This window comes from Trichosurus vulpecula, chromosome 1, assembly GCF_011100635.1.
Source record: "Trichosurus vulpecula isolate mTriVul1 chromosome 1, mTriVul1.pri, whole genome shotgun sequence".
Lineage (NCBI taxonomy): Eukaryota > Metazoa > Chordata > Mammalia > Diprotodontia > Phalangeridae > Trichosurus > Trichosurus vulpecula.
Genome location: NC_050573.1, coordinates 389,666,630 through 389,690,914, shown reverse-complemented (window position 1 = coordinate 389,690,914; position 24,285 = coordinate 389,666,630). Strand labels below are relative to the sequence as shown.

At 34.7% G+C, this 24,285-nt stretch overlaps 1 protein-coding gene across 4 annotated transcripts in view; it reads left to right on the top strand.

The window, feature by feature from the left end:
- TCF4 (transcription factor 4) overlaps positions 1-24,285 on the top strand; it is a 435,705-nt gene that overhangs the window by 197,948 nt on the left and 213,472 nt on the right. For all 4 annotated transcript variants that reach the window (XM_036757133.1, XM_036757108.1, XM_036757126.1 and 1 more), the window contains one exon: positions 22,121-22,185. In XM_036757133.1, the coding sequence (XP_036613028.1) occupies positions 22,121-22,185 (65 nt within the window). The remainder of the gene's footprint in view (positions 1-22,120; positions 22,186-24,285) is intronic.

The window sequence follows — 24,285 nt, the reverse complement described above, 5'->3', positions numbered from 1 at the left end:
CCAAATTGTAGGCCAGTAGAAATAAAGTATGTAAAGATATTCCTTGGTAGGGGACAAAAGTTTGACATGCTTTACATTGGAAAGTTTTTCAGTGAAATTATTAATATAATCACTCATTTCTTGGTTTTTTTTTTAAAAAGGAAATCTTTTTTTTGTATAAACTGTAGTTAGGATGATGAGGACTTCATTTTCCATTAATCAGATAGTGTTCCAAGAAACAGAATTTGTTTCAGTCACTTGATTTTTTTTTAAACTTGTTTTGTCACAGTTTTCATATGAACATGTTTGTGTGTGTGTGTGCACGTGCATGGTGTGTGTATGTGTGTCTATGTGTTTGTAGATTAGTGTGGCACATTCCTCTTGCCTTTAAAACACATATTGCTTTATACTAACAAGAAGAAGAAGGTTTCACTTTTTTAGTTTCCTTTTTCTATGGGCACACTGCCCATCCAGATGGTAGAATGTCACCTGTAAGCAATCTGAAAAGATAGGTTAATTCTTATATGTTATAAAGAGTTTAAAAAATTCTTCCTATATAGTACAACTAAGTCTAGAGTATCTGTCTGCTCAAGATAATGTTTCTTTTTTTTTTTTCTTTTAAAGAGCTTCCTACTGTGATTGGTTCTCTCTTCTCCACCCCTCCCCCCATCTGTATTTTGGGCTCAATTAAAATCTCTGGCTTAAGGCACTTTGCTGCTATTGTCAAAACCACATCTGATGAAATCTCTGACCACTTCTAATAAGTGTAAATGAGGAAGTGATGGCAGAAGTGAAGAAACAAGTGTCGATCAGGGAGGTTAGTTGTTGAGAAACAGATCATTTTAATTTTTTAAGCTAAAAGTTTTGTTGGTTTTGATAAATTCACTGTTAGTTTTCTCCTCCCACAAAATTCACAAATATACACCAACTCATATGCTCCAAAGTGGTTCCTAGCATGGTATTAGCAACCTGAATTTAGAAAAATTCTAAGTGTAGTCAGTCCTTGTGTTTCCATCCAGGAGAGTAAAAAGAAGAAACTGTTCAAAGCCATTTATCCTGACATTGACCTGTTTTTGTAATTTGATTTCTATAGAAGTTATCCCCAGCTTACCAAAATATGTCTTTTAATTTTCTATGATTGGGCTCTGATGAGAAGTGCTATACCAGGAGGTGGCATCTTTGCTTGTAATAATTGGCATCATGTCATGAATTTGTAGTTTTAGCAAATGTCTTTAATACAGTTTGGATCTAGTTAATTGGCTTAACCAGGAAACTGTATGATCTTATGAACTTCCTTTTATTTTATGTTTAAAAAAAAGATAAAGAACAATCTACCTACAATCTTAGTTTTCCCAGGAAAATAACTGAGATTAATCTACCATTTTCACAACCATTGAATTATTGTAGGGCCCCATCATTTGTACATCATTTGTTAAATTTAAAATGTTTATACTGCTTCTTATAATTTCCATAAGTATTTTTCATGTTTTTTTTTTAACGTCCAGCCATGAACAACATTTACTAGAGCTATTCAACTCAGAAATAGAAAGCCTGGTGATCAGTCATGTCCTTTCCAAGTTATTGTTATCAGTCAAGAATTACAGAGCCTTGATGGAGACTTTCAAGCAATTGTTTCATTTTAAATAACCAATAGGTTTTGTTTCAGGTGTTAGCACAAAACAAACATTTATTTGTGGGTAGTTAAGACAATATTTCTGCCAATTCATCCGTCTCCCTGCTCCCCTGGTTGCTCCCTTAGCCAGTTGCTTATGTTTCCTTTACAAACTTTCCTATTGGTCAGGAGCTCTGGAGTGATTTCAGTGGCTGGCTAGTGGAAATGTTTGCAAAACCATTTGCGTATTGAAGCAGCCTAAATATTTGCAGCAATGTTTGCTTGAGACAGAAATCCACTTGTGATTAGGAAGAGACTGCCTAAACATTTTTGAAAGCATTTGCACATTCCCGCATTATGTTATTAATGGGTGAAAGTCTAACTTGCATTCCAGAGATCCTACAGATGTTTTATTTAAAATAAAAATTCTGTGTTTTACATCATGTTCAATTTCTGAGTTCCTTTGAAACCATTAAAATAATAATAATCCTCATGCCCATTTCTCTAGGATAAGATTCCAGTTTTTTTCAATTCTACAATATAATGTATGATCATATGATCAGTAAATTGAAAGAGGCAGTGATTTTCGGAATATTAATAGCAATTTACCATATTCGCATATGGTACCATATTAATTAACCATAGGATCAAGAGCTGGAAACAAACTTTAGCTGTCAACTAGTCCGATTTCCCATTTTCTGGATGAGGAAACTGGAGACCAGAGAGGTAAAGTGACTTATTCAAGGTTACTTGGCTAAAAAAACAAAACTAGAATTTGAACACAGAAACTCTGACTACAGATTAAGTGCTTTGTCCTCTTACCATGATACTTCTTCCTTATAGTTCTTTTTTTACAAGAACAAATAGTAACTACCTTATTTTTTCTGTGTAAGATTACTGCTATCTGACTTGGATGATAACTAAACTTTCTTTTAATTATTTGAATGTTGAACCTCTCTTTTTCTTTCCTGGCCCCCAGATTTTTTTGGCATAAAGTTGGATTTGGAAAAAAATAATTTAAAATTATTAAAGTTTTAATTGCATTGTACTAATGGTTTGGAAACAGTACAGGCCAAGTTTTCCAATTTGTTAACAATGTAGGAGTTCAGCGTTGACAATGACTGCACTTAAAAAGCCCCTTGGATCAGGTGTTATTTTACCATCTGGACATTTTAATTAGTAATAAAAATGTGAATCTGAATACATGGAAATAGGATCTATAGCACACAAAGGCCCTATGCACTCTACTGGTATTATGTTCATAAATACATTTCATAAAAAAGTGAAGGTGTCCACTCACATGTGTCACGTATCACACGTCTTTTCCTTTCAGGAAGAAATTGATATGTGATATTGGTTACTTATTTTGTTGTTGTTGTTTGTTCATATTGGCTAGTCGCAAAGCGGGAGGGTCAAGGGTAACACAAGAAAATGTTGGTACATTATGTTTCCAGGAAAACAAAATGTATCATACAATGTACCTGCATATATTTTTATTATACTTATGCTTACCCAGAATTGAGTAAAAAGAGTCATATTCTTCTTACGTAACATGCAGCATCATACAAACAGGACAGGGGTGTGTGTGTGTGTGTGTGTGTGTGTGTGTGTGTGTGTGTGTGTGTGTGATGGTAGTAGGAGCAGTTGTGGTAATAGTGTGATGGCTAATTCCAGAACCTCTATAAAATCTTCATCATAATCTTACCAAGTTATCTCACGTTGAAGAATAAAGGAAACAGTTGTGCGGTAAAACTTTTAAGCAAGCGTAAGGTCATATTGGATTATAAACCAGTTATAATTTTAGAACCACATGATAGCGCATAATTGAAATATCTAAGGAAGACTTACTGATTTATACAAAGTACCACCATACCCTATTTGGAAGAGTGATGGTCTTAACTGAAGAAGTGATGTGTGCATTTAGGGGAATGTAGTGATCATATTTCTGGAAAATGAGGAGTAAAATCAGTTTAAGGAAATGAGTTTTACTTTCTTTGAAATGCCGCAGACAAGTTTCTCCCCTCATTTTGACATTCATGTTTGCAAAGCAATATGAAGGCAAGAACAAGTGACCACTGTTGCTGAGGAGAACCTCCCACTTACTGATCATGTGCTTAATATTTAAGAGGGAAGAAAAGACCTCTTGAAATATTTATACTACCGTGAGACTGGAAGTTAATAAAATCACTGTTTGACACCAGACCAGATTAGTTTTGACACCACTCTGGAAAGCTTTTTCACTTCTTATTACAGATCCAATTCTCTCCATAAGAGATATTTAATACAAATAACATTTGTTTTCATTTGTTTTTTTAATTTTAAAAAAGCTTGCATGGTATAATAATAACTATTTGGTGGTTCTGTTTATTTCATAAACTTCTGTCTTCTTAATATTGTAAGTACACATTGTGGTTGCTGTACAACAAGCATATTGGTAATTTTACACTGTTCCTAACAACTTATTCTCACAGTAGACACCCCAGGTGTAATATCCCTCCAGGTGCTTCATCATGCATTACTCTTGTTCCAAAGATTGTAATATCCAGAGTAGGCAAAGTTATGAAGAAAGTGACTGTGGGTGGCACGGAGACCACCAATCTTTACAGAGAGGGTTAATTGCAACTGAGGTCTTCAGTTAATGTAGCAATTTGATTCTGTTATTGGACAAACCACAGAAGAAACAGGAACATGTCAGCTGTGAATGTACAGCTGTTGAGATTTTTCAGACTTATGAATGGAAACTAGCGGTAAGTATTTGGTTTTACCAAGAATGATCAGCTTCAGTTAAATGCATTTGCTCATTAAAGGGCTTGCATATTATTTTTACTGGCATTTTTGGAATGAGACCACAGGCTTGTGCTTGGTAAGTTCATTAGATGAAAGTAGTTCATTTTTATCTCAGACCCCAATTTTAAATATGTATGACCACAAGATCAGAAAAGGAATTTATTGGTATTCTTTAAAAAAAAAAAAAAAACAAAGGAGACTATGAAAAGAAATTCAATGGACAATTTCAGGGGACAGCATTTAAAATTTAACCAAAAAAAAAATAAAGTAATTCAAAGTAAGTCTATAGCCAAACTCCTTAATTGTGATGCATTTGCTGAGTTTCCCTCTTCCATCGCTGGCCCTGCTCTGATGCCATATGGTCTACCATGGAACATTTAACTTGTCAGATATAATGGATTGTCCTGGAAGCAGATTTTCGCTTTGAGCGTTCGGCTCCTTTCTTGCATTTCACTCTCAGCTCCAGGCTGCAGGATGAAGGATTGTGGTGGAAATGCAAAGAAGAGACACACAGTTGATTCCCCTTAAGAGAGTGACCTATATGCCACAAAATTTTACCCACGTAAAGAGGCATTATCCCTGTCACTGGCCCTAGCAGGCTGCATGTCAGAACCATTTAAATTTGCCTGGACTTAACAGATTGTGCAAACGTTTCAGAATCAAGTGCTTAGGAATAATAAAACCTTGTCATTTCAACTTATGCAGGAACAATGCAGCTCATACTAGCTAAAGGATGAATATTATTTATTGTGACCTACACGTAACCTAAACTGCCAAGTTTGTAGACCCCATAAATTAAGTTCACCTTCCAAAGCTATTGAAACTTTTATACCAAAAAAAAAAAAAAAAAGACCAACCAAACCCAACAAAACAAGCACCTGATAAAGATAGCAAATAGTATTGTTTTTATTTGGTGGGCAGGGGCAAGGTAAAGGGTTTAAGTAATTATATATGGATAGACCTGTAACAATAAATTATCTTGCCACATTTTGGATCTTAGAATAAGAAGTGAAAACCTTCCCTGTGTTTTTGTCTCAGTAGTTTGAAATTAAGGGCTGCAATCTTCTGAATAGATGATTAAACTTTTTTTGTTTATTGTAGCCAAGAAAATATTCTGGGTGACTTTTAATTTGATTCTCATAAGCGTGGATATTTTAAAAATCTGTTTATCTTTTTTTTTAGTTTTGAAACATCAATTTATAAATTTTATTAGAAGCCTTACAGTTGAAAAGCAGTTTTGGAATTGTGTGACTTATCCTTGTAAATGTTTTCTGAATGAATAAATTAATTCATACATAATTACTAGCTACTATTCTAATTTCATTTTAGAATTAAAGCATACCTGCCATCACTTTCTTGTTTATATCTTAAAAATGCAATAGCAACAACTAAAAATGACCACATGTCCTGAAACCAAAAGAACATGTGGTCTCAAAATTTTTGTGTAAAGTTAATAATATTCTATAGATATAATAATAATTTAATAATATTTTGTGGAAACCAGTTAGAAAATAAGAAAAAAACCTTAAACTTATGTCCAATTTTAGCTAAAATAATAATTTAATAATTATACATATAAATAAAATATCTACATAATTATAAAATATAGCTAACTATATCCACAAAAATATATGTGTATGTGCTGATAATTATTTAATTTAGGAAGGGTACAGATTCTTTTTGAAATTTTGGAATTTTAGTGAACTTTTATGTCATAATAGATTCCAGGGATAGTCTTCAGTAATCAAGGTAGTCTTTGAACATTGGCCTAAATTAAATTAGGTTCAAAGAATCATTATTTAAAGTAAATTATTCCTGTCAGAACAGGTAAAAAAAAAATCTTTATTCAAGGGAGGCTTTACTGTAAAGTACTACATGTATACATGCTTATTGTCTCTTCTTGCTTAACACTGGGTTAATTAATTTTATTATTAATGATGATTTTTTTTAAAAAAATTATTATTATTGATAGATTTTACTCTGTTCAACCCACCAGCTACTAAGAACTAACAGTTTGGGGAGTGACAGACCAAACTTGTGTCTTGTCAGGGTGTATGGTTGCCCTCTGCTGGCTACTCCAGATTTGAGCCGACTGGATAATCAGTGGGTTTTGATTGGTTCATGGTTTTTCTTATCTTTGGTAATGTAGATTGTCTCCGTTTTCTTTTCTTTTCTTTTTTTTGCACAGCTTCTCAGATGTTGCCTTCAATAGACATTTCAAATTTGAATATATAGTCTGCTCATTTTTATTCCTAAATATCTCTTATTTTAAAACTTGCCAAATAATGTAAAGATGTTATATAAGGTTTATACAATGAGACACATTTTAACATGCCCCATTTAATATTGCTTTTCGCTCAGCTTGAGTGAAGTCCCTTTTACATTCCCTACTGATTGAATGCACTTAACTAAAATTATTATATGAAAGAGAACTTAAACAGTGATCAGCTCTCTAAAATTGGAAATAGGAACAAGTGATGTAATAGTAGTTATAGGTAACCTGTAACACAGAAGAAACTTATTGACTGTTTTCTCTAAGAATTTATGTTTCCAAAGAAAATGAATGCGTATTTACCTCCTATTACATTGTAAAAACATTTTTATTTCCCGAAAGACCAAATAAAGATAAAAATGAATCCTACAGGCATTTTGAGTAGTATCTTCATTGTAGATATATTCAAGCTTACAGAGCTGTTCCATTAGGGAAGAGGAAGGAGAAGAAGAGAATAAGCATATAGTGCCTACTATGTTCTAGGCACTAAAATGAATTAAATTCAATTCATCTAATTTATTAAACCCTTACATGTATTAAGTGTTGGGTATTCAAAGATGAAAAATGAAGAGTACCTGCCCTCAGTGAGCTTAAAGTTTAATTGGGAATGATATGTCAAGTGCATAAATAAGGAAACAAAACAAAATGTCTTGAGGGCAAAGGATAGTGGTATATAAGGATTCTAAGAATCTGTGGATACAGAGCTTTCAGAGAGGGGAGCAGGATGGATATTAAGGATGGGCTTCATAGAAAAGTTAACACCTGAATATAGCTTTGAAATAATAGGTTCTCAACAGATGAGTCCATTGTTCATTTAGGCATGGACCTGGGAGACATCTTAAGCATGGATGCTGTAAAGTAGAGCATGAGTTCAGTGAATTTGTCTAGAATGTAGAGTATGATATAAAGGGGAATAATTTGTGGATAGCCTTAAAATGTAAAACATAGGGAAAATTTTGGAATGTTCCAAGTAGGTGAATAACATGATCAGACCTGTCCGTCATGAAATAGAACGTTTGCTATTTATTGTTTAATGGTGTTGCTTATACCAGCCGTATCCTTAGAATATGATAAGAGATGAAATCCTACTACAATAAGGAAAACCTTATTATTGGAAAACATTTGTATGTCATGGTAGATGCCACCCCCTGTAGCAGTTCATTGATGTATTTATGGCAGATTTTCTATAGTTAACAAACCTATATAACAAGTCCTTTCTCTGTTCTCCATCCTTGTAACAGTCATTCTATAGTGAAATGATTGATTTAGTAATAATGTGTGGCAAATGCGTGGAAAAGAAAATTGTCTTTTATACTTTTTTCTTGTATCCAAAAATAATTTCTATTCAACTCATAGAACGTTTGTGCTGCAAGGGATAATCCATTTGGACTTCTTAATTTGTGAGTAAACTGTAGCCTAAATAGGTTACACGATCAAGGTCGTATGAGAAATCGGAAGCTCATAAAGTAATTTGCCCAAGGTCATAGATTTAATAAGTGGCAGAGGTAACATTTGAACCCAGCTCCTCTGATTGCAGAGCCATTCATCTTTTCATGGCACTGTGGTACCACTATAAATAAAAACTTAACAAAATGGATTCAAAATAACTCCATTTACTAACTCATTATTGTTGACTCTGTTTGTTCTGTGAATACAGTGGCTTGGGAACGTGAAACGTACATCCTACCTATTCATTTATTTCTTTTTAGGAATATATTTTTAAATATTTTATTTATGCCTTTTATGTCAATTTTCCCAGATATCTTCTCCACCCCATCCTCCATGAATCTTTCCTTATAAAAAAGAAAAATAGTTAAGTACAACCAAATAGCACCCCAAACACATCTGAGTACACACAATATTTCACTTGAGTTGTACCCCATTATTCCAAGGAAAGTTGAGGGATCCATTACACAAATTTAACTACAATATTATTTTAGCACATTTTCGGATTACATGAAATTCATTGTATGATATTTACCTGTAGTATTTACTGGATAAATAGGCTCTAGAAACTTCTGCTTTTCAGAATTGGATTGATAATGAACAGATGTGTTGTGATTTGTCCATTACCTGTTACATGCCTTTTTTTTTTTTTTTTTTTTGAGTTGAGGAAGGCAAGGCATTTGGGCTTAATTGACTTGCCTAAGTTCACACAGCTAGTAAGTGTCAAGTGTCTGAGGTGGAATTTGAACTCAGGTCCTCCTGATTCCAGGGCCAGTGCTGTATTCACTGAGCCACCTATTTGCCCCGTTACATGTCTTATATTTATTTTTCTGGACACTTTTTTTAATGGCCAGTATGCTTTAATTTCATAGGCTAACTGAAGTTTCGAGAAGGAAAGGATTTACATATTGAGGGGATTTAAGCCTACCTACATGTTGTATTTCTATGGTTTTTTTTAAATTATTACTTGATGGCTTGCAAGCTTTATTAAGCTTCATAAAAGTGATTCTTTTTTGGGACAGATTATAATCTACATTTCTTAATATCACTTAAAGAAAGATGAGTTAACTATATAGATTCAAGTTTCGTCATGATTCTTTCACTTTCTGCATCCACTCCCTGTCTCATTCTTTCAGCGTCTTTTTTTTTTATATTATGCTCCTCTCGTTGTGATCATCAGTTCTTGCATCCATTCTTCCATGCCCTCATATCTTGATACAGATATGTTCACATTTTCAGTGTTTGTGAGCAGCTCTTTTTTAAACAATCCGTTTTGGTACCATGAATCATTGCTTTACTCTCATAATTATCAGGCTTTCACTGCCATAATGTCAAGAGCTCTTTCTCCATCACAGAAATACTGTGGATGAGCATAGTATCTCAGATGTGGAGCTGGAAGGAACCTCAGACATCTTCTCTTCTAGCCTCTTCATTTTACAGACAAGTTCACAGAAACTTTATCCTAAGGAGCCTTGACTTGTAAAATATCAGGGCCAATTAGAGCCAAGGCTCCATTATCTACATTTGGAATATGAACTCTGGATTATCTATTGTGTATTTTGACCTCTGGAGTCATTGTGTTCTGATGGGATTCTTGTTGTTGTGTAGTCATTTCAGTCATGTCCAACTCTCTGTGACCCCATTTTGGGGTTTTCTTGGCAAAGATCCTGGAGTGGTTTGCCATTTCCTTCTCCAGCTCATTTGACAGCTGAGAAAACTGAGGCAAATAAGGTTAAGTGACTTGCCCAGGGTTATACAGCTAGTAAGTGTCTGAGGCTGGATTTGAACTCAGGAAGGTGAGTCTTCCTGATTCTGAGCCTAGTCCTCTATCCACTGTACTAGCTTTAATATTGCTTTTGGAGAAGGAAAATTACAGTGATATTGTTTGTTGTAATCCAAAGCCAAAGATCAATGATTTGTGATTATGTGCTGTTCTTTATTATTATCTATTATCATCCATTCCTAAATCTGAAATTGGCTCAAGTACTCCAGAGCAAATTGTGAGCTCTTTAGGGTTATGGCAGGAAACTCTCTCTTTGCCTTTCTTTGTATCCCCAGCACTGAGCACAGTGGCTGGCATGAAGTAGGCCCTTAAGAACAGCGTACTGACTGATTCAGTACTGTATCAACTGATGTAAAGTGACTTAATAGAATAAAAGAATCACACAGCTAGCATTTGAACCGAGGTCACTGATGCCAAATGCAAAGTTCTTTCTATTCTACCACCTTCCTGACATGATCTGTCCAATCACAAACTCTCAGACTCTGTTTGAAACTAATATCTATGCCTAAAATTACTGTTTAATTTATGATCTTTCCAATTCCCTACATTATAGTAAACCTACCAATGAACTTTTCCATATCCTGTATATACCACTGCTCCTTCTTCAAGGTGTCATGTTTGTTAGTGTCAGAATTCCAGTACACCATACATTTTTTCTTGGTAATCTGCTAAATTTAAAAGTGTGATATACATAGTTTCTGAATTTCTTAAGATTCCTATATAAATCCCAGCCTGAATGCAGAAAATCCATAATCCCTTACTATAAGAGATAAATCAATCAACATATATTCATTAAGATCCTACTGTGTATGAGGAACTGTTAGCCATTGTGGATGCAAAGCTCTGAATAAAACAAACCCTGCATTCAAGGAGCTTAAATTCTGTATTCTGTAGAATTATTTCGAGATATTACATAGTTTTATAGTAATCAATAATAAAATAATTGATGTAATTAATGATCACGTAAATTAATTAGTATATTATCTATAATTGTATTCTATAGAAAGCAAGGAATTTTAATTATCCTAGACCTAGAGCCTCAAAGTGCTCATTTTACAGATGAACAACCTTTGGCCCAGTAAAAGTGCAATTATTTGTCTGAGGTCACATAGCTAATGGGCAGCAGAGCAAGGCTTCAAGCCTAAATCTTGTAACTCCAAGAATGGTTCTCTTTCCATTATATGAAAGAAGTTGTGGATTACTATTATTACATTAAGTCAAAAGTATAGTACCTTTCCAGAAAGATCCAAATACACACTAGGTTTCTCTTGATCATCATGTTGAAACCTATGGAACCCATTTGGGAGAGGGCAAACACACTGCAGTTAAGAGATATTCACTCCTTAAGAGTAGTGGCTAGTAAAACTTTGGAAGTTTAGCTTGAAAAAGTAGAGATTGTCTATTTATCTTTTTCTACTTGAAAGTAAAGGAAACTCACCCAGTAAGAAAAACAAAAGTTCTGAATAACATCTCAGCCTTGCATTTCTGGAAGGCTGTTACTTATTGGCAAAATCTATTTGGTAAACTGAGATTTGATTCATTAGATTAAGTAATTCATATTTATAGGGATGAACAAATTTAAAGGTCTAGCACAGTGAGAGAAAGTGATTTCTTAACCCATCAAAATGTAATTGTTTTCAGGGTTATTGGAAAGATATAATTGTTTATGTTTAAGAAGTCAGTTGAATTATATGGATTTGAAAAAAAGAATGAAGAGACGAAAGGTAGGAATGGACATTATGCAAAAATATGTAATTCTTACAATCACTTAAAATTATCAGTCTTCTTAATATTTTTTCAATGAAAGTGCTCTGAGGTACTACCCCCTCATGTACGCTAAATGGCACAAAATAATTTTAATAGTAACAATAGCTTATATATTGCTGATGGAGTTATAAATTGTTAGATCTTTTGAAGCAAGCTGATGTCACATTGTACATTATAAACATAATTATGTGGTTTACCTAATAATTGACTTATTAGTAATGTACCTAAGACATCAAAAAAGAAAAAAAAAACTACCTGTTTAATGATACGTATAGTACCATTCTTTATAATTATGGAAAAGTGAGAATAACAATAATTACTTGGGTAATGACTAAAAAGTGTGATATATTAATGAAAAGTGGCCAATATCATAACTATTTAAAATTTTTATGAAATAATGCAAAGTAAAAAGGACAGAGCCTTATCCATATACACTGTGACACTATAAAAAAACACACAATTCAAAGGGTAAATGAGCAAATCACTAGAACTGGTGATAGGAAGATGAGTCTATAAGTTGGTATCGATTTTCTTTTGCAGGGCATAATTTTGTTAAAGTTTCTTTTTTAAAGTTTAAATTGTTTTGAAAATGAATTAAATGGGTTAATTTTAATTATATTGTATTTTCTGGATCATTTGTACATATCTCAACGTATTACCTTTTTACAAAGGAGGGAATATCATATAATTTGTAATTTTCCTTCCATGCTATGTATTTACCATTGTTCATATTTCTAAATATTTCTACAAAGTGTATGCTCGCTCTCTCTCTCTCTCTCTCTCTCTCTCTCTCTCTCTCTCTCTCTCTCTCTGTAGAGAGAAAGAGAGAGAAGGAGAGACAAGGAGAGGAGAAAATGTGTGTTTTCATTTAGAGCTAATTTGTTTTTGTAATTTTTAAAGGTTCATTTTCAAGATTACTTCCTTAGTTTCCATGCAAAAACTGTAATTTTTAAATGGAAATAAATCTTTTAAATGGATGAAATTTTAATTTAGGGAGGAGATCCAACTAGTAGTAACCCACCTTGTTTGCATAAAATCAAGAGTGAATGTAAGTTATTTTTTTAAAATACCATTACTAATATACAGGCAGATAATGTCAAGTTGAAAAATGCCCAGCCGCAGTAAACTAAGAAATTTAGGAATTGTATTTACTCTTTTAGGTCTAGAAGGAATTTAGGAAATTGTTGCTGCAGTATCCCAAGTATCCTATAGGGTGGAATGGTTGGAAATTTGCCTCTAAATTTAGAGGGTTTTAAGAATAGAAAGACTTGTGCTTAACACCAAGTTAGCAAGAAGAACTAGTTAAAACAGGTAAACATCAGGAGTAAAATTGTGGTGACTCTTTCTACTTTTCCCGGATGTGGTTTATGAAATCTGCTCCATGTATGGAGTTGCAAGTTACAGCTCTACCAAGTAGTACCTTAGGTACTTTAAAGGGCTGTTTGACACATATCCTGAAATAGGTAAAGCATTCCTAGGATCATGTTGATTAGAATTATAGAATATAAGCTTTGGAAGGACCCTTAGAATTCCTCTATTAAGACCCCTTTCCCAGTGCATAGATTTTCTCTCCAACATCCCCAGTAAGTCTGCTAGAACATCTTGAATGAGAGGAAATTTACTGCTTCACATGGCAGTAGATTTCATCTTCACATGTCTAATTGTTAGGACATTCTTTCTTCATGCAGCCAAAATTTGTTTCTGTGTTACCTCCACCTAAAGATCTTATGGTTCTCTCTTGTGGAGCCTAGCAAAATATGTCAGATTCCTCTTCCATATGACAGTCCTTCAAATATTTGATGATAGAAATCATGTCCTCCTTAAGTCTTTTCTTCCTTCAAGCTGAACATTCCCATCTCCTTTTATAGTTCCATCATGTGAAATGAGTTTATGCCCCCTCACGATCTTTGTCACTCTCCTCTGAATAGGCTACAGTTATTTTAAATGAAATACTTTGCTGCATCTGGATGAGAGCTATACAACTCATATGCTTTAGTTCGATAGTATTTTCACTTTCCTTATATGTGACTCCTAAATGGGAAGTATTTTTCTGTTGGAAAATGCCTGTAAAAATGCTAAAAGGACAATATTTTTGCTTCATTTTTGAACAGACTAGTCCTGTTCAACCAATTAACAAACATTCATTATATTCTGAAAAAATATTCATATGAATCTTACTACTTACAACCCTAAATCATTTCCTTCCATGAGGATAAAGCAGCATAGATGGTAGTGTAGATAGAACACCGAGCTTGGAGTCGGGGGACCAAAGTTTGAATCTTGATTCTGGTATATAATACATGCATACATACATATGCACATACATTTTACATATATATATACATACATGTGTGTGTATGTGTGTGTATATGTGTATATATATATATATATATATATATATATATATGTATAGTTTAGCAACTTATCTGGAGAATCACCTGATCATAGATTTAAAGGTAGACCTCAGGCAAATCACTTCATCCCTCTCAGACCCTCAGCTTCTTCATCTGTAAAATGAAGATGGTAGCCTAGCATCTGGGCTAGCTAGACTAGACTAGATTAGTGATCTTCAAAATCACTTCTACCTCTAAATCTATGATCAGGTGATTCCCCAGATAGGTTGCTAAACCTTCATCTATGTAAGAAATGCAGGTGAACTTGTTTCTGATTTACAATGATAAATGTAATGAGGGTATATTTTAAAATTTACTAGGTTTGCTGCAATTCAAAGGAAAATGGAATGTCAGTTGCAGATCTCAGCCCTGGATGCTTGTTTGTTTGATTGTATCATACCATTTGCTTTAGACTATCATGTCAAGTACTTATTTTAATTCATCCTAGACAAGTGGTTTGGTTGTGCCTTTAAATATTGCAGCTTATCTGGGATAGAATGACTGCCCAGTATTTTGAGACAACTCAGCAGTTAGACACATCGAGGTGGGGTCAGTGATGAAATTCGACCTCAACTTTTAATTTTGCATTATTGTTAGTGCATTAGTCTCCTCTTAAGACTTCCATAACAGCAACTCTTTTGAAATTTCCCAACGTACAGACTAAGCCTTTCCCCAGAAAGGGAAAGTTCTCCCAGTTTTCATTTCTCTTTACCACAGCTTAGGTAACCGAAGTCACCAAATTGTTTTTTTCCCTTCTATATCCACGTTGGGAAAATAACAAAAGGAAAGCAAAGGAAAGAATGGCTAATTCTCTAGTCTTGGGAGGCAGCATGGTACAGTGGAAAGAGAGCTTGAAGTGAAATCAGGGGTCCTGGGTTTAGATCCCAGCTATTCCACTTATTACCTATGTGACCTTGGGCAAGTCCATTCAACTCTATGAGTCTCATTTTCCACATCTGTAAGAAAAGGAGATAGGGTTAGATGTCCATTAGGGTGTCTTCCAACTCTGAATCTCTGGTCCTTTTATTAAATTGGAGTCTAATACAACAAGGATTTATTAATCACTGACTAACTAAAGGCACTGTAACTAAATGCGGGGATACAGTGATAAAACTAGCTAAATTAAATAAAATTAACTAAAGTCCCTACCCTCAAAAAGCTTACATCCTCCTGATGTTCTTAACTTAATGTTAATTTTAAATTGTGCATTTTCTTCCTCTGCCCTTGCATGCTGTCATGGAACAGCAGAGTAACAGTGAACCAAAGCCCTGAAGTCTCCTGTAGAGATCTTTGAAGCACCAAGAAAGAATGCTTCCTACCACTCCCGTCCCTAGTCTCAGCACTCCAGCTCCTAGCTAGGGAGAGACAAAGGCAATATGGTGTAGTATAAATTGTGCTGAAATTTTAATCAGAAGAACCAGGTTCAAATTCTTGGCCTGCTGCTTACCACATGTGAAATTTTGAGTGACTCACTCAACTTGTCTTGAGCTCAGTTTCCTTGTCTGTAAAGTGAGAAATTCAGATTAAATGACTTCTAAAGATGCTTTCATTTAAAAATTAGTGGCACCCAGTCAGCCAGCCAGAATTTAAAAAAAAAACAACTATTATTTTAATGAGAAATTCAAGCCGATATTGCCACATCAAGTAATAGTAAGTCTACCAAGTCTTTGATGAATCCAGACCAGTAGAATGACATAACAGTCTATTTTGAGAAAAATGAAGTGTATATAGATTAATAGAAGTGAAACAGTCTACCATGTTGATAGTATAAATTGACATTACTTTTAAAGACATTTTCCCTGCATAAAATTTTTATCTCAGTGATGGTGTAGTTCACCCTATAGAACAACTGATTTTTTCCTCTATATTCATTCTCACTGCAGTTTCCATGGAAGTTAGTATTCTTCACTTGGAATCTACCTAATTACAGTTTTCTGCTGTGCTTTATAATTAGTTGCCATGATTTAACCTGGAAATGGTTGCACTTTAGTGTATGTGAGATGACACAGATTCTGTGTTTATCATTTATAAGGTTATAGAGCACCTAGAGACCTTTTAGGAAGTAAAACACCATGTAAATGTAAATTATAACCACCTATAAGACACTTTCATTAATTTCATATCAAATTCATGGGTCTTTTGGGCCTTGGGATGTTGATTCCCTTCAAAGTTGGACTACTAGTTTATTTATTGATTTTTCCAGACTAACAAACTTGAGTTTGAATAGTATGCTTGAAACAGAACCATTTCTGTAAAGAGGTATAAATTATAACTAATTTTCAAAACTGCTAAAAATCAGTGATAGCATTCTTTTAGGTGGTGCTGTAGAAATTCAAAATCACACATTTTCAATTCAGTTTCTTAGAATTTTAACAAGGACTTGAATCAGGAACATTTAAGATAGGTTTTCTAGTCTGATGCTCTCTCTGCAATTCTCAGATGGAAAATTAACAGCGAGTATTGGGAAAGTCTAGCTCATTGTTGTCCAACATCAAACAGATAATTCTAAATAATGCTACTTAACCAGGTGAAGTATTTTCTCACAGGTGGTTGCACTTCGCTAGTGGGTGAAATGACTACTGATTCTCTAAATACTTTAAAATGGAACCTAGGAATAAAAGGCTCCAAGGCAAAGCATATTATTAACTTATAGTGTTTGGGAACAATAGTAACAATAACTTTCGCAATTGACATATATAATATTTAAAGTTTACAAAGCACTTTTCTCACAGCTTGGTTACTTCAGTAGAGTAAGTATTATTCCCATTTTTCAGATAAGAAAACTGAGACTCTGTGAAGCTATGACTTCACAGATGTGGAATTTGAATCTAGATTTCCTGGCTCTAATACCAGTGCTTTTTCTCTGATCTCTTACTGTGTTGTGCTTGTTGCATATTTCTAGAAGTGAGGCTGTTGCTAAGCTTATTCCATCTAAGGTTGTACTTGTGTATCTAGAACGTTTCTTTTTGTCTGGAATTATTAGTGCTTATCTCTCCCAAAGTGATGCTCCTAAGATGAAAAAGTTTTCTTTAAGTGGATCAACTAGATCACTCATATAATGCTTTTATACCCATCCACCCTCTCCATAGGTTTTCTTGCTATAGGGATATCATGATAATATGTAAGGAACAAGTGAAAAGAATATAAAATTATACCTAAATATTAAAAAACACTTAACTTACTATAAACATTAAACTTAGTTGACTTATACAATTTTTCCTAATTTAAAAAAATGTGTATTTTCTTTCCATTCTTGGAAGATAGCAAGAAAAATAGTAACTGTGAAGCTACAGAGAAAATATGGGCCTTTGTATTGAAAGGAGCTTATATTTTCTACTTAATTAGATTAATTTTTCAAAGGGCACTATAGAGAAGCAAGTGACCTTTTTATTGATTGTCAATTGGTATCCTTTTTATAGTGAAATAAAAATGAAAAAAGGTATTTAGGATTTTAGCTGATCCCTTGAGTTTTATTTAAATAAACTACATGGTGGTTTTGTGGATAACATCCACACTACAGCTACTGGATATGTCCTAGAGAAGGGCTTTCACGTAGATCTCTTTTGTCTTTTGATGGATTTATTGATGTAAGTTAAAGCTGCTCTTTTAAAATATTTTTGTTAAAATTTTCAAATCATGACATGTTTATATATATATATACATATTTATAGATAGATAGATATACATATCCTTTTTGTGGAAAAGATTGTTTAACCAATATGTTGACGTCATTTATGAAATTTGCTCTATAGCTTTCATTCATTCTTCAATCCGAAAAGCTACATGAGATTCTATCATTTGTTTCCCATATACCATTGTATCAAGAAATGGCAACCAGCAGCAATTTTTAACATTTGGTCCTCTTGATATGAAAATGAATCAAATATCTGACAAGATTTGTTCCCAGTATATATTTCATACCATTTTTTGGCATATAACAAATATTACTAACGGGTACTTTTAGTTTTTAAAATATGGACAACAGTACGCCATGCAGTAAAAGACTTGAGCGATTAATGCTACCCTTATGCCTCTTTTGAGTAGTTTTAGCCATGGGGCTTGGCACTGCCACCATTGTCTTTGTGCCAAAAAATATCCGCAGCGGCTGTCGCATTCTAGTACTGGAGGGTTGTCTCGAAAATTCCGCAGTGAATGCGTCGGGTTGGTACATCACTCTCTACTATCTTTTTCAAACACTGGAAAATAGAATCCTCTGCTATTGCAAACCTCATTTTAGGGGTGGGGATGGGGAGGAAAGAGTCTGACCATTCCAGACTGTTCAATACAAGAGACTAAAATCCATGTCTAACATATACAGTAAATGTAGAAATTAGGAGCTTTTGTGCTAGTGAGCACAAATAGTTACTTAAAGAGCCTATTCTAACATATTATCAGCAGTCTTGCAAATTTTATTATCTGAAACAAATGTTCCAGTGAATTTTAAGTAGAAAATCAACATCAAGACCATAGCTAATTTTTAATGGAGAATTGATACAAAAGATTTTTTCTTGGAAAATGAAGTATCATTTAAGATTGTTGCTTATTTCATCATCAGAAATGATGGTAAAAAAAAAATATATATATATATATGTGTATATGCTTGAGATGGTTCCTGGGCTTTTTCCACGAGCACTGATTACTTTGCTCCCAAACAAGGGTTTTCATTCTGAAGGCAGATTTATAGTTGAATTTGGGAACAAAAAAGATGTAATAAAGTTAAAGGCTTACACTATCAGAATGAAATGTGTTCACTCATGATCTCCAGAGTTATCTATTTGATGGTAAAAGTGGATGCTACAGATGAAATCTTTACAAGGAGCATAATCCTTTAAAAAAAAAAAGTCAATCTCCCAATCTCCTGCTGGCTGCTCTGCCTCTTTGGTACCTCACAGACTTCGACAGAGTCCTGGACGAGTGCCCATTGATGTCATGGAAACACTCAAATTACTGAGAATGATTCATGTCTATGCTGTTCTCTTATCCTCCCCCACACAAACAGGAGTAGATTTTTAACCCTGACAACTTGTAATTTGCAATGGGTTTATTTTTGTATCTAGATAAATATTTTTTAACATCGGAAATTAAGATGAGGCAGCCTGTATCTGATATGATAGTAAAGAACATTAGTACTATGCAGCCAAGATTACATTACTTTTAGGGTTATCTGTTCCATGACTGAATATATTCTCTCTCTCTCTCTCTCTCTCTCTCTCTCTCTCTCTCTCTCTCACTAAAAAAAAAAACCTAAAACGCAGAATAGGGTTTTACATACAATTCCAGAAACACTCAAGTTAGTTGTGTATCTTATCTTTTGCTACCAGTGTTGGATATTTGAGGATAAGATTTGACAATGACATTTCACATTCATCAGCTTGGTCTTGCCCATGGAATAGCAAGTAGATCTTCTGCCTTCTTCAAATTGCGTTTAGAAGACATTTTTTAAATAATAGGGGGCGGTTGAAGAGGAAGGAATTAGGTACAGCTTCCTGGAAAGTAAAAGCAATTTTCACCTTAAAATTATATTCTGATCTCACTTTAAGAATGTATTCTTTGTGTATGTACTTTTGCTGTTAAACTAGAAGCATTTTCAGATCAAATAGCTAAAGAAGAATATGCCACACCCTCACACTGACCCCTGATTTTAGCCCATTTTCTCCAATAAGTTGTTTGATTTGTTTCAATAGGAATGCAATTAATATTTGCAATCATTTTACTATCATTACTGAATTTTGTCACATAGCTCACTCCTTCAAGCCTCTAGCAATTTTCAGACTAAGAGGTAGAGGAGGATGATTTCTAAAATTATGTCTAACTTCCTCAGTGGATATGTACATTTTATGGCTATTCTTCACTACTTCCAAGTCTTTTTTTTCATTACTGTGAATGTTCTGTCTATAAGCATAGGTCAGGACCTTTTGGGCCCTTAGAAGAAAGTCTTCATAAATTCCTTTGGCTACAAAAAGAAAAAAAGAAAAGTCATTGCTCATTAGCAAACTTTCTGCTCATGAGCCTTTGTCAACTTGATTAGGCTGGTTCTTGAATCATAGAAGTATAGCCAGGAAGAGCACACAGGAAGCTTTTCTACTGTGTTAGTATTTGCCCAAGCCTAAGCTCTATCTCCATAAATGCTGACAGTCCATGGTCACCTCTATACCATGATAAGGAGTTGGGACTGAGCTTTAGCAGATGTGAAATTTTAGGTCTATGTTTTTCCTCCAACAAGACTGAAATATACCAAGAATGAATTAACTTGGGTAACACTTTCATTATCCAAGTGTTAGACGTTTTGAGGAATGATTCTTCATGTGTGGCAATGATGCAATGAGGAGCAGCTAGGCCTTCACTCAATGTTTATTGACAGTAATGAGGTGGGTAATTATAATACATGCTGCCTGTTTTCTCCGTTGTCTTAGATGGGCTTTGAGGTAGGAAGCATTTTTAGGTTTGTATGCATCTATTGACTGATACAGCTAGCATTGGTTTTTTCACAGATGCAGTATTGAAATATTCATATAGAGCTGTGATCTCATTGATGTGGGTGTTCTTGCAGTGATGCACATTGCAATTAATTCATGCTTGCCCATCCTCTGCAACTCTTGTGCGCACCTTCCTACAAGTTAGAATGTAAGCTTAGCTATTATAATATAAGCTCTTGGAGTAAGAATTGTTTCATTCTGAGTATATTTGTATCCCCAGTGCTAGGAGAGTGCCTCACACATACCCGGGTGCTTAGTAAATACTTGTCGATTGACATTCTCCCTAGCAAGTCTATTTGATACATTGAGAGTCTCTGTTTCTCTTGGTATTAAGAAGATACCAGGGCAAGCAGATAAGCTATCCAGTAGTTATGCCTCACTCTTGCTATGTGACTAACTAGTCATCTTTTTTAATTGTACATTTCTCTGCATCCTTTACTCCGATTCAAACCCAATGAATACATCCCCATTGCTCCTGATACAAGGAAATATAAAATCCTTGCTGGTTAGCACTGTTTAAAGCCTAGTAGTTTCAAGGGAAGAGGCGTAGAAATTCATCACTTGGTTCTGTTAGTGTTCTCACTATCTTGATACTTTTTCTACCTGCTATGTCGCTAGATCTTATGTATGTACCTGTATCTAAAATTTTTCCAACATGAGACTTTGTGTATCATCGGGTGAGCTCTACTCTCACTTCTTATTTAATTTGGCTCCTTAATCTTGCCCAATTTATAATTAAGGCTAAAAGTACTTTTAAAAAACCAGAGGAGAAGATTGTCTTTTACTCTTAGATATGGCCAGAGTGTATCCCAGCCACTTTTCAGCTCTTCGTTACTTAAAGAAAAACAGAACAGTCCTCAGAAACCAATTAGGTAGTTGGTGCTTGTACATGATGGTTTTCAGTGGGCCCCTGCTTAGCTCCTAGGACTGTTGGTGGAATTGGAACCTTAGTTCTGAATGGGCAAATGTCCAAACAAATAAATCTCTCTCTCTCTCTCTCTCTCTCTCTCTCTCTCTCTCTCTCTCTCTCTCTCTCTCTCCCCCCCCTCGTCAATTCCATCATCATGTTGATCATGAGGGAATTTACTCCTGGGAAAGAGGTTAAAAAAAACACCACCAGAATTCTGAATAGTTTCTTTGCTAAATTCACCATCTGGAGAGCCTGTGATTGATTAGCTTTGGCCTCACCATTAAGTGTCAATATAATCAATGGGAATTACTATGCTAGGGTCATTACATAGATAGTTTGCCTGCTGTGTAAATAAAAATGAAATTGTTTAAAATTTGAGGGAGAGAATGAAAGTGAAAATAAGGAATGTCAATTTGTTTGTTAGAGAAATTGGAGGCCATTGAAATGACAGTTTTTGGAAGTGTGGAGCAGTTTGGCTAAGAATAGGAATGAAGGATATTTTTTTCCAGTTTATCATAGCCAGAGTGAAGAAGTGTTAATCCCTTTCTCTTGCTTGCATACATTGCCGTTGGTGCCTACTTTACATATGTAAACATCGGAAGAGAAAAGTAGATATCTGTTACCTGGAGGAGATTTTTTTTTAAAGAGGAAAACAAAAATTTACACACCTTTTTTTTTTAAATTTCTATTGACAGGTAAAACAGAAAGGGGTTCATACTCGTCTTATGGGAGAGAATCAAACTTACAGGGTTGCCACCAGGTAAGTAATAATCTTTGCAGTGGAAGAGGTTGTGATAAATAGCCTGGTAAATTAGTTTGTTTTGTAAAGTAGATTATGCATTTTAGATTTTGACACAGCTATTCTTTGCATGTTTGCCGGTGACTATTTCTTATAAAATACTAAATAATGAATCATGTTCTATTCTTAATCTGTAACCTCAGCTTCTGTCCTACCTTCTCACACTCAGTCACTGGTTTGAATTTGGATTTAGAACCACCCTTCAGTGTCCCAGTTATGATGTTTGCAAACCATTGATGCTTTTTCATAAGGGTTTCATCGGAACAATTTCTTCATAATTCGGCAACTTTTAGAATGATGAAACTCCCAACACCATGGAGCATGTGTCAGACCCTGGTTTTGGTGGCTATTGCCATAAATTATAGTTTTCATAGAGACTGTATGATGTTGTGTGAAAACAGGGTTGTATTGAGGGATAAAAATGTCTGTGAAAATATGATTTGTTGTCCCTTTTTGTTTCTGAATTGTTTTTGGCTGGAAGTCAAGGCCAGCAGGCTAACAGCAAAGCCGTCTCAAGGGAAGCATGCGTGAGCTAGAAAAATAAGAGGACTTTAATTAAATAATAAAATGCCAATGTAATACAAAGGTATAGCATGTGTGTATTTGTGCCTCTGTGCACTCTGCATTTGCATACTTTTAACTCTCCAGAGAGAGACTGATTCTAAAAATACTATCAATAGCCAAAACTCTAAGCTTTGTTTTAAGACAATTGAGTTTTTGAAAGATGCTTTCTTTCTAATTTCAGCATTGGTATTAATAACATGTTTAAAACTCTTTCCTATTTTTTTTAAAGCACAGACTTTTCTTTTTATTAGTGCATAGGTTTGTTACTTGGGGAAACTTCAGAGAATTTAATAACCCTTTTTAATATTTGGGGACTTTCACTGTTTAATTATTCCTCCAAACAGAATGCATCTTCTTATTGTGTTAGATTGGGAATGTATGCTCTCTTGAGCATCCTCCTTCATCACCTATCTTCTTTAATGGTACAGAAAAATCTATTCTTGAATTTTTAAAAAAAAACTTTTTTAGTTTAGCTCAGAAAGCTGTAAACAAACACTAGTTCTAGGAACTGAATAGAGCCCATATAGTTATCTTCGTTATCTATCACTAATACACCTCTAAAGGTGGAATTAGGGTTGTCTTTGTGCATCTGTTTCCTTTTTCAAGTTTCGCCTGTTCCATTGCGCCCCCAGTTCAGTCATATTCTGCACATAAAGGATTGTGGAGATGAGATAAATTGTGGCTTGGTTAAGGACTAATGCAGCACATGTTGTAGAGTGCAGTTCATGGCAGTTTGTTTGGAAAGAATTCTGCAGGAAAGAAATTTACAGCGCTTCCAGTGTAGCGGAAACATCTTTGGAATGTGAGTGCAAATGTTCGGGGTAGATAGCTTGGGTGACAAGCCTCTTAATGCTGTGTCTCTAGTGTAAAGCTTTCAATTCCTGTAGAAAGTCCTATTCCTGTGTATCTGGTTTCTGAGGGTCAAGGCAGAGATCATTAAAGTTTTGGGGAGAAGAAGGTTGACAACATCCTTCCTTTTTGCAGATGGTGATGGAATAGGTCTGTGTTTTCACTGGGCCCCTTTTGTTGGTCAATGAGAGAATAGGCGTGCTTGCCCCTGCATCCTTTCTTACTAATAGGAATTGGCGTGATTCCTTACAGACACAAAGATTTCCTCTGCTGACTAAGCGAGAGGCCCCTTAACTTGTGAAATCATCATTCAGACTGCTTGAGACTGACTGTTTATGTATAGGAATACATACAGTAGGTTTGCGGGGAACACTTTTCTCTGGTGAAACTGCAGTGGTGCCTTTTTCAAGGACAAGGTGAGATGAAAAGCTGGGAGGGGCCGAAGGGTAAGGATATAAAGGTAGTTCATTGTATGATGTTTGGAATGTGGGTCTTGAAAGTACACACATGTGAGTTTGTGTACATATGTGTCTAGGCAATCAATGTATGTTAAATATGTAAGTAAGATGGAATGTGCTTTTCTTGTCGTGTAATGATATAGTGGTCTTCATGTGCTAGACAGAAAAGGAACTCTGAACTGTGGAAGAT